Source organism: Salmo salar, chromosome 06 (genome assembly GCF_965601325.2).
Source record: "Salmo salar chromosome 06, fSalSal1, whole genome shotgun sequence".
In the NCBI taxonomy this organism is placed as follows: domain Eukaryota; kingdom Metazoa; phylum Chordata; class Actinopteri; order Salmoniformes; family Salmonidae; genus Salmo; species Salmo salar.
The window spans coordinates 12,707,501-12,722,842 of NC_138296.1; the positions used below are offsets into that span (position 1 = coordinate 12,707,501).

The 15,342-nt window shown below is 43.5% G+C and overlaps 1 protein-coding gene across 1 annotated transcript in view; it reads right to left on the bottom strand.

Annotated features, from left to right (window-relative positions):
- The window catches only part of LOC106594110 (protein sidekick-2), a 150,533-nt gene that overhangs the window by 109,093 nt on the left and 26,098 nt on the right, over positions 1–15,342 (bottom strand). Inside the window, exons 2-4 of the mRNA XM_082976327.1 lie at positions 12,817–12,923; positions 12,352–12,499; positions 2,612–2,745 (exon numbers count right to left, since the gene is read on the bottom strand). Of these exons, the coding sequence (XP_082832453.1) occupies positions 2,612–2,745; positions 12,352–12,499; positions 12,817–12,923 (389 nt within the window). The remainder of the gene's footprint in view (positions 1–2,611; positions 2,746–12,351; positions 12,500–12,816; positions 12,924–15,342) is intronic.

Genomic DNA, 15,342 nt, shown 5'->3' on the forward strand with positions numbered 1-15,342 from the left:
TGTTCCCGTCCTCCTATATCTCTCTATAGTCTCTCTGTGTTCCCCTCCTCATCTATCCCTCTATAGTCTCTCTGTGTTCCCCTCCTTATCTATCCCTCTATAGTCTCTCTGTGTTCCCCTCCTCCTCTATCTCTCTATAGTCTCTCTGTGTTCCCCTCCTCCTCTATCTCTCTATAGTCTCTCTGTGTTCCCGTCCTCCTCTATCTCTCTATAGTCTCTCTGTGTTCCCCTCCTCATCTATCTCTCTATAGTCTCTCTGTGTTCCCCTCCTCCTCTATCTCTCTATAGTCTCTCTGTGTTCCCCTCCTCATCTATCTCTCTATAGTCTCTCTGTGTTCCCCTCCAACATTTCCTGGGAGCAGCCTTAGCCTGTGTAAACCAAGGTGCTGGGAACTAGCGGTGCGGGAACAAATCCGTACAGTTACATATCAGATATTATTTTGACGATATATCGTATCGTTTTGACAATATGGCAGTAGTTAGTTTGCTGTACCTGCACCAAAACTGCAGCATTTTTCCTTCATAGCTTGTTCTCCATCTTCTTTTTAAATAGGGAGACCATTTTCTTTCACCACTTTTATGGCCATGACTGAGAAAAACTGGTTTTCTCATGTCTCTCTCTTGTCTCTCTGCAGCAGACATGTGGTGAGCAATATGTTTGGAACATCGAAACGAAATAAAATCACATTATCGAATCGCAACACATAGAGAATCGTGAGAATCATGAGAATCACAATACATATCGTATCGGCACCTAAGTATGGTGATGATATCATATCGTGAGGTCCCTGGCAAGTCCCAGCCCTACCAGGAACCATTATATTGTTTCATTGAGACAAACATAGCAGGAGGTGATTAAATGCAGAGCCATCATTCAGCCTGTTCCACAGAGCCTTGCAGCCCTGCAACCAACCATCGATTCACTGGCCTCAATCAGAGATCTCTCTCTCCATCTCATCTCATTTCCCCCTGCCTCAAGGGGGGGTTCTGTGTGTGATCCCAGGCCCTGTGTTTGGTATCAGTAACACACACAGACTGTCTCAGTGTCTTTTCATAAATCTGCTTCGGTTAGGGGCCATTAAAATACAGAGCTAATTTATAGGCTGGTTAAATCAGCCAGTCAGATGGACCAGGGACCGCAGCACCAGCTCTACAGAGCACCACCCAGCTCCACCCATCTCCACCCAGCTCCACACTGCAGCCAGGGAGGACCGCAGCACTACCCAGCTCCACACTGCAGCCAAGGAGGACTCTAGCGCCACCCAGCTCCACACTGCAGCCAGGGAGGACCGTAGCACCCCCCAGCTCCACACTGCAGCCAGGGAGGACCGCAGAACCACCCAGCTCCACACTGCAGCCAGGGAGGACCGCAGCACCACCCAGCTCCACACTGCAGAGGGTTCTATCTAGAAAACTTTATTTAAGGTTCTTTATAGAACCCCTTGTATATGGTTCTACCAATAACCATTTTATCTTTGGAGGGTTCTTCCTAGAACCCTCTTTGAACAGTTTCACCAGCCTTATTATCCTTTAAAATGTAATTATTTATGACAATACATTACATAGAGCATAAGGCCTTTCACTGAGGGCATAGTTATACCCTAACACAGTGGCATTAGGAAACTCCTGGTTTACAGGCCACATCAGGCCTGCAAATCACATTATGCTGGCTTGCAAAGTGATGTGTAATTCCTATTGGAATCCAGACAAAGATAGGATATTCAACAAGTGGAATTGTTAATCAGAATGACTGCCAAGGTAGGGACGATTGACTACCTGAATCATCTAAACTCGAACAACCATCTCAGTAATGGGTGCAGTATATCCTATTACTAACAGATTGGATTAGTTTAGAAAACTCTATGTTATTTATCTTTGTGTAGCATTCAATTAATCAACCAATCAATGTACATGCAAAAACACAGAAAATACAGTAAAACAAACAATTCTGAAAATCTCCCTGCAATAGAGCATGCTGAGAAATATTTTATATGGTGCTATGTAGAACCCTTCTCGCCTTCCAAAGAATCATCAAATAACTCTTTCTTCCAAAAACGGTTCTTAGGATGTAAAAGGTCCTAGATAGAACCCTTCGCTTACAGAGAACCCTAGTCTTCCAAAAAGAGTTATTCGGATCAGAACGGTTCTTGGTAGAACCCTATCCCTCCACGAAGAAGCCTTTAGGAGTGTAACAGGAATGACAGGGGAGGTGACAGTTAGACAGACAGCCACTAGAGGGCAGTGTAGCTGTGTCTGTCAGCTCAATATAAAACACCTGTTGGATGAACCCCAGTATCCACATGTAGAACACAGAGAAACATCCTCTGAACAGGAACACAACGGTTAAATCTGCCTTCAACACAACCTGCTGGTACCGTATGGGATGGTGTGTGTGTGCGTGCGTGTGTGTGTGTTTGTGTGTGTTTACGTGTGTGTGTGTGTGTGTGTGTGTGTGTGTGTGTGTGTGTGTGTGTGTGTGTGTGTGTGTGTGTGTGTGTGTGTGTGTGTGAGAGAGTGTGTGATTGTGTGTATGTTTGTGTGAGTGTGTTTGTGTGTATGTTTGTGTGTGCGTGCGTGTGTGTGTGTGTGTGTGTGCATCCTCTTTACTTACTCTCCACAGTCAGTAGGATAGGATGGCTGGTTTTGTTCTCTCCGTTCTTGTCGTTGACAGCCTGGGTGTAGTACCGTCCAGCATCAGGGGCCACACTGGACAGGATGACCAGAGTGTTGTCCAGGGTGATGGCTCTACACACACACACACACACACACACACACACACACACACACACACACACACACACACACACACACACACACACACACACACACACACACACACACACACACACACACACACAGACACACACACACACACACACACACACACACAAATGTAGACACACACACACACACACACAAAGGATGATTGTTTATGACTTCTGCTGTGGCATTATTATGACAGTCTATATCACCGTCAGGACGAAGGTTTGAATGATGTGTGATCCACATCACTCCTGTAGGAGATACTAGCGGGTAGTGGACATTCCTGTAGGAGATACTAGTGGGTAGTGGACATTCCTGTAGGAGATACTAGTGGGTAGAGGACATTCCTGTAGGAGATACTAGTGGGCAGAGGACATTCCTGTAGGAGATACTAGTGGGCAGAGGACATTCCTGTAGGAGATACTAGTGGGCAGAGGACATTCCTGTAGGAGATACTAGTGTATAGAGGACATTCCTGTAGGAGATACTAGTGTATAGAGGACATTCCTGTAGGAGATACTAGTGGGTAGAGGACATTCCTGTAGGAGATACTAGTGGGTAGAGGACATTCCTGTAGGAGATACTAGTGGGTAGAGGACATTCCTGTAGGAGATACTAGTGGGTAGAGGACATTCCTGTAGGATATACTAGTGGGCAGAGGACATTCCTGTAGGAGATACTAGTGGGTAGATTACATTCCTGTAGGAGACACTAGTGGGCAGAGGACATTCCTGTAGGAGATACTAGTGGGCAGAGGACATTCCTGTAGGAGATACTAGTGGGTAGATTACATTCCTGTAGGGGATACTAGTGGGCAGAGGACATTCCTGTAGGAGATACTAGTGGGTAGAGGACATTCCTGTAGGAGATACTAGTGTATAGAGGACATTCCTGTAGGAGATACTAGTGGGTAGAGGACATTCCTGTAGGAGATACTAGTGTATAGAGGACATTCCTGTAGGAGATACTAGTGGGTAGAGGACATTCCTGTAGGAGATACTAGTGGGTAGAGGACATTCCTGTAGGAGACACTAGTTGGTAGAGGACATTCCTGTAGGAGATACTAGTGTATAGAGGACATTCCTGTAGGAGATACTAGTGGGTAGAGGACATTCCTGTAGGAGATACTAGTGTATAGAGGACATTCCTGTAGGAGATACTAGTGGGTAGAGGACATTCCTGTAGGAGACACTAGTTGGTAGAGGACATTCCTGTAGCCATAAACACTGATAGACTACAGCAGAAAATCACACGTCTTCTAAGGCTAGCACACATCTTGTGTAGTCAGTTGGTAAATCATCAACTGACTACACAAGAAAATCACGCTTAAACGCACGCACACGCACGCACGGATACGCACGCACGCACACACACACACACACACACACACACACACACACACTGAGTATAACAGTCTGGTAGCTCAAGAAGGCCTGGGACACGAATACAGCTGTAGCTGTGTTGCTGTGTGTGTGTTTGTATATTTGTGTCAGTGTGCACACACACACAAACCAAATTCACGCCAATGCACACGCACACACACACACAGTGTGTTTCTGTCAGCAGAGCCCTGATCAGGACATATTAAACAGACTCCTGGACAATTAGGACCAGAGCTGTCGCCATGTCAACACAGCCAGCCAGTCTGCCCAGCCGCAGCATGCCCCAGCATATTAATGCTCTGACCGACCGGAGAGAGACCGGAGGACTGAGCCAACACACAGTAAGAGCCAAACCCTGGTCTGGGCTGTATGTCAGGACATGACACTGTTAGAAACTAGCATTGACTGGCTATAGAACTGACACCTACAGGAAGAGCCAAACCCCCTGGCTATCAGTGTGTCTCACTGTCTTAAAATTGTTTTATTAACAGTCTACGACCAGCCCTGGCTGCACACACTGATCTATATACAGGATAGTGAGTTGGAATAGTAGATAACAGGCTCCGGTCTTAAACTAGCAGCAGGAACTGTCTACTACAGACCTGGCTGTATACACTGATAACTACAGGAGGAGACTGTGGAGTTGTATTTAACAACATTACTGTCTACTACAGCCCTGGCTGTATACACTGATAACTACAGGAGGAGACTGTGGGGTTGTATTTAATAACATTACTGTCTACTACAGACCTGGCTGTATACACTGATAACTACAGGAGGAGACTGTGGGGTTGTATTTAACAACATTACTGTCTACTACAGACCTGGCTGTATACACTGATAACTACAGGAGGAGACTGTGGAGTTGTATTTAACAACATTACTGTCTACTACAGCCCTGGCTGTATACACTGATAACTACAGGAGGAGACTGTGGAGTTGTATTTAATAACATTACTGTCTACTACAGCCCTGGCTGTATACACTGATAACTACAGGAGGAGACTGTGGGGTTGTATTTAACAACATTACTGTCTACTACAGACCTGGCTGTATACACTGATAACTACAGGAGACTGTGGAGCGTGTGTGTGTGTGTGTGTGTGTGTGTGTGTGTGTGTGTGTATGTGTGTTTGTGTTTGTGTGCGTGTGTGTGTGTGTATCTATATATATAACCACTAACAATCAGTGTGTGTGTGTATCACAAATACCAACTAACAATCAGTGTGTGTGTGTGTGTGTGTGTGTGTGTGTGTGTGTGTGTGTGTGTGTGTGTGTGTGTGTGTGTGTGTGTGTGTGTGTGTGTGTGTGTGTGTGTTGTGTGTATATATATATATAACCAATAACAATCAGTGTATGTGTGTGTATCACAAATACCAACTAACAATCAGTGTGTGTGTGTGTGTGTTTGTGTGTGTTTGTGTGTGTTTGCGTCTCTCACATAAGCTGTGTGTGTATCACAAATACCAACTGTGTGTGTGTGTGTGTGTGTGTGTGTGTGTGTGTGTGTGTGTGTGTGTGTGTGTGTGTGTGTGTGTGTGTGTGTGTGTGTGTGTGTGTGTGTGTGTGTGTGTGTGTGTATCAAAGTAACTAACATTACTAACTGACTCCTACAGTAAAGGCACCAAAGACCCCACTACTGTCAGCCTTTCACTGTCATAAACTAACATTACTGTCTACTACAGCCCAGGTTGACTACTGTCAGCCTTTCACTGTGATAAACTAACATTACTGTCTACTACAGCCCAGGTTGACTACTGTCAGCCTTTCACTGTCATAAACTAACATTACTGTCTACTACAGCCCAGGTTGACTACTGTCAGCCTTTCACTGTGATAAACTAACATTACTGTCTACTACAGCCCAGGTTGACTACTGTCAGCCTTTCACTGTCATAAACTAACATTACTGTCTACTACAGCCCAGGTTGACTACTGTCAGCCTTTCACTGTCATAAACTAACATTACTGTCTACTACAGCCCAGGTTGACTACTGTCAGCCTTTCACTGTCATAAACTAACATTACTGTCTACTACAGCCCAGGTTGACTACTGTCAGCCTTTCACTGTGATAAACTAACATTACTGTCTACTACAGCCCAGGTTGACTACTGTCAGCCTTTCACTGTGATAAACTAACATTACTGTCCACTACAGCCCAGGTTGACTACTGTCAGCCTTTCACTGTGATAAACTAACATTACTGTCCACTACAGCCCAGGTTGAATACTGTCAGCCTTTCACTGTGATAAACTAACATTACTGTCTACTACAGCCCAGGTTGACTACTGTCAGCCTTTCACTGTGATAAACTAACATTACTGTCCACTACAGCCCAGGTTGACTACTGTCAGCCTTTCACTGTGATAAACTAACATTACTGTCTACTACAGCCCAGGTTGACTACTGTCAGCCTTTCACTGTGATAAACTAACATTACTGTCTACTACAGCCCAGGTTGACTACTGTCAGCCTTTCACTGTCATAAACTAACATTACTGTCTACTACAGCCCAGGTTGACTACTGTCAGCCTTTCACTGTGATAAACTAACATTACTGTCTACTACAGCCCAGGTTGACTACTGTCAGCCTTTCACTGTCATAAACTAACATTACTGTCTACTACAGTCCAGGTTGACTACTGTCAGCCTTTCACTGTGATAAACCAACATTACTGTCTACTACAGCCCAGGTTGACTACAGTCAGCCTTTCACTGTGATAAACTAACATTACTGTCTACTACAGCCCAGGTTGACTACAGTCAGCCTTTCACTGTCATAAACTAACATTACTGTCTACTACAGCCCAGGTTGACTACTGTCAGCCTTTCACTGTGATAAACTAACATTACTGTCCACTACAGCCCAGGTTGACTTCTGTCAGCCTTTCACTGTGATAAACTAACATTACTGTCCACTACAGCCCAGGTTGACTACTGTCAGCCTTTCACTGTGATAAACTAACATTACTGTCTACTACAGCCCAGGTTGACTACTGTCAGCCTTTCACTGTGATAAACTAACATTACTGTCCACTACAGCCCAGGTTGACTACTGTCAGCCTTTCACTGTGATAAACTAACATTACTGTCTACTACAGCCCAGGTTGACTTCTGTCAGCCTTTCACTGTGATAAACTAACATTACTGTCTACTACAGCCCAGGTTGACTACTGTCAGCCTTTCACTGTCATAAACTAACATTACTGTCTACTACAGCCCAGGTTGACTACTGTCAGCCTTTCACTGTGATAAACTAACATTACTGTCTACTACAGCCCAGGTTGACTTCTGTCAGCCTTTCACTGTGATAAACTAACATTACTGTCTACTACAGCCCAGGTTGACTACTGTCAGCCTTTCACTGTGATAAACCAACATTACTGTCTACTGCAGCCCAGGTTGGCTACTGTCAGCCTTTCACTGTCCAATCGTTTTTCCACCATTCGTTTTTCCACCATTCAAATATTTCTCGGACAAGGTGACTTATCAAGAAATTTGCCTGTATTTACCCACCAAAAATGACATGCTACTTAGCTGCTAATGTGGCTATCATAAAGAACTACAAATACCATGATGATCTGGATGAGACTGACGAATCAAGGCAAAGGTAAGAATCTCTCAGATTAAGAGTCTAATGTTAGCTAAATGTTGCAATGAATAAACTGGCTACATTTCCTTAAATAGACCATGCTGTGAACTGTCTTGTGCAAGTTTTAAATTGACACAAAACCTGTCAGCAAAGGTGTCAGCTAGAGATGACGTGCAGGAGCTAGTAGGGATTTGTAGTCTTACATGATGCCTACTTTGATGCTAATTAACGTTTTCGAACATCATCAATCACCCTGCCTTTCACTGTCATCAACTAACATTACTAACTGACTCCTACAGTACAGGTGCCAATCACCCTGCCTTTCACTGTCATCAACTAACATTACTAACTGACTCCTACAGTACAGGTACCAATCACCCTGCCTTTCACTGTCATCAACTAACATTACTAACTGACTCCTACAGTACAGGTACCAATCACCCTGCCTTTCACTGTCATCAACTAACATTACTAACCGACTCCTACAGTACAGGCACCAATCACCCTGCCTTTCACTGTCATCAACTAACATTACTAACTGACTCCTACAGTACAGGTACCAATCACCCTGCCTTTCACTGTCATCAACTAACATTACTAACTGACTCCTACAGTACAGGTACCAATCACCCTGCCTTTCACTGTCATCAACTAACATTACTAACTGACTCCTACAGTACAGGTACCAATCACCCTGCCTTTCACTGTCATCAACTAACATTACTAACTGACTCCTACAGTACAGGTACCAATCACCCTGCCTTTCACTGTCATCAACTAACATTACTAACTGACTCCTACAGTACAGGTACCAATCACCCTGCCTTTCACTGTCATCAACTAACATTACTAACTGACTCCTACAGTACAGGTACCAATCACCCTGCCTTTCACTGTCATCAACTAACATTACTAACTGACTCCTACAGTACAGGCACCAATCACCCTGCCTTTCACTGTCTTCAACTTACATTACTAACTGACTCCTACAGTACAGGTACCAATCATCCTGCCTTTCACTGTCATAAACTAACATTACTAACTGACTCCTACAGTACAGGTACCAATCACCTTGCCTTTCACTATCATCAACTAACATTATTAACTGACTCCTACAGTACAGGTACCAATCACCCTGCCTTTCACTGTCATCAACTAACATTACTAACTGACTCCTACAGTACAGGTACCAATCACCCTGCCTTTCACTGTCATAAACTAACATTACTAACTGACTCCTACAGTACAGGCACCAATCATCCTGCCTTTCACTGTCATCAACTAACATTACTAACTGACTCCTACAGTACAGGTACCAATCACCTTGCCTTTCACTATCATCAACTAACATTACTAACTGACTCCTACAGCACAGGCGCCAATCACCCTGCCCATCTGGACATAAGGAATACCTATGTAAGAATGCTGTTCATTGACTAGCTCAGCATTCAACCTCATAGTACCCTCCAAGCTCATCATGAAGCTTGAGGCCCTGGGTCTGAACCCCACCATGTGCAATTGGGTCCTGGACTTCCTGACAGGCCACCCCCAGGTCGTGAAGGTAGGAAACAACACCTCCACTTCGCTGATCCTCAACACTGGGGCCCCACAAGGGTGCATGCTCAGCCCCCTCCTGTACTCCATGACCGCGTGGCCAAGCACGCCTCCAACCCAATCATCACGTTTCAGTTGGAGGCAACGACGAGACTCTGGGAGTGTGGTGCAACGAAAATAACCTCTCACTCAACGTCAAACAAACAAAGGAGATGATCGTGGACTTCAGGAAACAGCAGAGGGAGCACCCCCCATCCACATCGACGGAACCGCAGTGGAGAAGGTGGAAACTTTTAAGTTCATAGGCGTACACATCACTGACAAACTGAAATGGTCCTCCCGGTGACGAAGGTGCAACAGCGCCTCTTCAACCTCAGGAGGCTGAAGAAATGTGGCTTGTTACCTAAAACCCTCACAAACCTTTACAGATGCACAATTGAGAGCATCCTGTATCACCGCCTGGTATGGCAACTGCACCACCCACAAACGCAGGGCTCGCCAGAGGGTGGTGCAGTCTGCCCAACGCAACACCGGGGCAAACTACCTGGCCTCCAGGACACCTACAGCACCCAATGTCACAGGAAGGCCAAAAAGATCATCAAGGACAACAACCACCTGAGCCACTGCCTGTTCACCCCGCTATCATCCAGAAGGCGAGGTCAGTACAGGTGCATCAAAGCAGGGACCGAGAGACTGAAAAACAGCTTCTATCTCAAGGCCATCAGTCTGTTAAATAGCCATCACTAACACAGAGAGGCTGCTGCCTACATACACAGATTTGAAATCATTGGCCACTTTAATAAATGGAACACTAGTCACTTTAATAATGTCACTTTAATAATATCTACATATCTTGCATTACCCATCTCATGTGTATATACTGTATTCTATTCTACTGTATCTCAGTCTATGCCGCTCTGGCATTGCTCGTCCAAATATTTATATATTCTTAATTCCATTCCTTTACTTAGATGTGTGTATTGGGTATATGTTGTGAAATTGTTAGATATTGCTGTTAGATACTGCTGCACTGTCAGAACTAGAAACACAAGCACTTCGCTACATCTGCAATAACATCTGCTAAACGCATGTATGTGACCAATACAATTTGATTTGATTTGCCTTTCACTGTCATAAACTAACATTACTAACTTATTTAAACCTTACACTGATGGCTGCAGGAGGTCCTGTTGTTACCTAACAGGCTCTAGCATTAATACAGGAGGCTGTGTTGTTACCTAACAGGCTCTAGAATGAATACAGGAGGTGGTATTGTTACCTAACAGGCTCTAGCATGAATACAGGAGGTGGTATTGTTACCTAACAGGCTCTAGCTTGAATACAGGAGGTGGTATTGTTACCTAACAGGCTCTAGCATGAATACAGGAGGTTGTATTGTTACCTAACAGGCTTTAGCATGAATACAGGAGGTGGTATTGTTACCTAACAGGCTCTAGCTTGAATACAGGAGGTGGTATTGTTACCTAACAGGCTCTAGCATGAATACAGGAGGTGGTATTGTTACCTAACAGGCTCTAGCATGAATACAGGAGGTGGTATTGTTACCTAACAGGCTCTAGCATGAATACAGGAGGTTATATTGTTACCTAACAGGCTCTAGCATGAATACAGGAGGTTGTATTGTTACCTAACAGGCTCTAGCATGAATACAGGAGGTTGTATTGTTGCCTAACAGGCTCTAGCATGAATACAGGAGGTTGTATTGTTGCCTAACAGGCTCTAGCATGAATACAGGAGGTTGTATTGTTGCCTAACAGGCTCTTGCATGAATACAGGAGGTTGTATTGTTGCCTAACAGGCTCTAGCATGAAAACAGGAGGTTGTAACACTGAATAACCTGTACTTCACCATTCCACTGTCCATTCCACCATCTCTTTAGTCTTTATCTCTACTGAACATGTTTCACTCCACGCCTGGTCTGTGTCCCAAATGACACCCTATATAGTTCCCTACTTTTGACCAGAGCCCATTGGAACATACCCCTGGTCTCATTTAGGAGTTTCTTGACATGCTGGTTAGACTAGGTAGTGAACCCACTTCTCCCTCTGGTCGAGGACGCGTAGGGGGAATATCATTGTGTGTAAATGTCTGAAGTCTTCACGTCAGTTTGACATGTTGCTGGACCATGGAGATAAATGATAGATGATTAAACAAGAGGTAGATTCTGAGAAATCTCTCCCGTCTGTCTCTGTCTGATGCAGTCCATTAATCCCAATGAGACTGAAGTATTAAAGAAAGCAGCTACTGTCTGTCCCTCCCTCCCTCCCTCACTCCCTCCCTCCCGTCCCTCCGTCCGTCCGTCCGTCCGTCCGTCCGTCCGTCCGTCTGTCCGTCCGTCCGTCTGTCTGTCTACAAGTCTCTGTCACACACACAGTTCTATACACAGTGACATACTGTCAGTCAGAGCAGGTCATAAATAGAGGGTTTTTGTCCATCTGGTCTAATTGTCGCCTCTGCTGCCTGCTGCTCTCTCTGCCTTTCAACACACACACACACACACACACACACACACACACACACACACACACACACACACACACACACACACACACACACACACACACACACACACACACACACACACACACACACACCCTGCTGCCTGCCTCTCTGCCTGTATCTCTCTATCCTTCAATCATCCCTGCATGCATGCCTGCTGCAGAGTCAACACACACACACACACACACAAAACCATACAGCCTGAATAAGAACAGCCTTGATCAGTGAGAACACTGAGTATCAGACAGCTGTATGTAGGTTCATCAGTAATTGATAAACCATCGTAGATATTGAACCTATCCTAAAGCTGCCCCACAGCAGCTCTCCAGTGGAAAGGGAAGGATATTGCTTCTGCAGTACAGTGTTCAGACACACACATAGCTCTACTTCAGGTTCACATAAATAGAGGGAGAAAGGGGTTTAAACTGGTATAGTAAACAGTACATATACACACAACCCCCCCCCTGCACACACAAATTACCTGCCCCCCACCCCATCCCTCCCAGCACGCTCACACAACGTAACGTTAGCTGAATTTACATGCGACTGCTGGCGGGTATCTTGCGTCCGTCCCTGAACCAGGTAATCTGTGGTCGTGGGAAGCTGTGGATACGTGGAGCCTGGATCAGAGCAGCCTCTCCCTGGGACACAGTCTGGGAACGCTCCCCCTCCACAAAATCACCCATATCTGGGGGAGGGGGAGAGGGGGAGTTAGGGAGAGGGGGTTGGTGTAGGAACAGAAAAGGAAAGCGAGAGCGATAGAAAGTCATCCGGACAAAAAGTGAGAAAGTAATAAGGAAGGAAAATCTTAAGGAAAAAAATATATATATAAAGAGAGAGATAGAGAAAGAGAGAGAGAGCGATACAGAGAGAGATACAGAGAGAGATACAGAGAGAGAGAGAGATACACAGAGAGAGAGATACAGAGAGAGAGATACAGAGAGAGATACAGAGAGAGAGAGATACAGAGAGATACAGAGAGAGATACAACGGACAGCTACTTACAGGCGACCTGTACTTCAGTGCTGCTCTGCATGATAGCTCCTACTCTGTTTCTGACGATGCATCTGTAGAACCCAGCATGGGAGCGGTCCAGAGACGGGATAAGGTACCTAACGGATGGACACACACACACATAAACATACACATAAACACCAGGCACAGCTATTAGTCATAGTCAATACTTACTACTGTGACAGACACATAGCTTGGGCTTTTTCGTCAACGTACAGAATGTAGTGGCTAAGTAACTACTAGTAACTGAGTAAGTAACTGAGTAAGTAACTGAAGAAAGAAACTGAAGTAAGTAACTACTAGAACTGAAGTAAGTAACTGAAGTAAGAAACTGAAGTAAGAAACTGAAGTAAGTAACTACTAGTAACTGAAGTAAGTAACTGAGTAAGTAACTGAAGTAAGAAACTACCAGTAACTGAAGTAAGTAACTGAGTAAGTAACTGGAGTAAGTAACTACTAGTAACTGAGTAAGAAACTGGAGTAAGTAACTGGAGTAAGCAAAAGGAGTAAGAAACTACTAGTAAATGAAGTAAGTAACTGCTAGTAACTGAAGTAAGTAACTGGTGTAAGTAACTGAAGTAAGTAACTGAAGTAAGAAAGTGAAGTAAGTAACCACTAGTAACTGAAGTAAGTAACTGAAGTAAGTAACCACCAGTAACTGAAGTAAGTAACTGGAGTAAGTAACTGAAGTAAGTAACTGAAGTAAGTAACTGGAGTAAGTAACTTCTAGTAACTGAGTAAGTAACTTGAGTAAGTAACTGGAGTATGTAACTGGAGAAGAAACTACTAGTAACTGAAGTAAGTAACTGCTAGTAACTGAAGTAAGTAACTGGAGTAAGTAACTACTAGTAACTTAAGTAAGTAACTGAAGTAAGTTAGATAAGTAAGTAACTGAAGTAAGTAACTACTAGAAACTGAAGTAAGTAACTGAAGTAAGTAACTGAAGTAAGTAACTACAAGTAACAGAAGTAAGTAACTGAAGTAAGATACAGAAGTAAATAACTGAAGTAAGTAACTACTAGTAAGTTAAGTAAGTAACAGAAGTAAGTAACTGAAGTAAGTTACAGAAGAAAGTAACTGAAGTAAGTAACTGAAGTAAGTAACTACTAGAAACTGCAGTAAGTAACTGAAGCAAGTAACATAAGTAAGAAATTGAACTAAGTTACAGAAGTAAGTAACTGAAGTAAGTAACTGAAGTAAGTAATTGAAGTAAGTAACTACTAGAAACTGAAGTAAGTAACTGAAAAAAGTAACAGAAGTAAGTAACTGAACTAAGTTACAGAAGTAAGTAACTGAACAAAGTAACTGAAGTAAGTAACTAATAGAAACTGAAGTAAGTACCTGAAGTAAGTATGTACTAGTAACTGAACTAACTACTAGTAACTGAAGTAAACTGAAGTAAGTAACTGAGGTAAATAACTACTAGTAACTGAAGTAAGTAACTACTAGTACCTGAATTAAGTAACTACTAGTTGGTGAGTAACTGAAGTAAGTTACAGAAGTAAGGGAAGACCCCCATGAAATGGACAAAAATGAATGGGAACATATTGGCACCGTATGAAACATATACACAATGTACAATATCACTCATTTGGACGCCGTTTCATTCAAAACATATTGCAAATGTCATATGGCAAATGCCAAGTGTCAAACAGCAAAAATCCAATAGATGGCGAGCGCGCTCCACCATAACTTTTTGTTATTGTAAATGTAACACAAGTCAAGACCCAAGAGTAAAATGTTGAAAATATTATTTTTTTACCGAAAAATTATCACCCCCTTAATAACCTGTTGGGGCTCGGGGGCAGTATTGAGAAATTTAAAAAAAAATATGTGCCCATTTTTAACTGCCTCCTACACCAACTCAGAAGCTAGGATATGCATATTATTAACACATTCGGATAGAAAACACTCTGAATTTTCTAAAACAGTTTGAATGGTGTCTGTAAGTATAACAAAACTCATATTGCAGGCAAAAACCTGTGAAAAATCGATAATTTTTTTTTTGAATTTTGTGACTGTACTATTTAGTGTCATTGTTTTATAGATACCATAGTGAGAAAGGATTCATTTCGCAACTCCTACGGCTTCCACTAGATGTCAACGATCTTTATAAAGTTGTTTGAAGCGTCTATGATGAACAGAGACCGGATGACAAGGAAGAGAAGTTGACCTCCCTGGGATGTCGTCACTTCATTATTGGCTGCACCTGCGCAATCATGTGATGCGATACATTTTTCAAAGACGTTTTTCAAGACACAGGAGAGGTCGGGTTGAAACATTACTGATGTTTCACGTTAAAAATGGCTCTAAAGATTGATGCTAAACAACGTTTGACATGTTTGAACAATGTAAATAGATTATTTTTTTTACTTTTCGCCGTGACTCCCCCCCCCCCCCGCGCTACTTTTTAGTAGCCTACCGAAGCGCTAACAACTTGGAGTTATTGGGACATCAATTATGAACTTTGTTGAAAGAAACCACATTTGCAGTGGACCTGGGATGCGTGGAATTGCC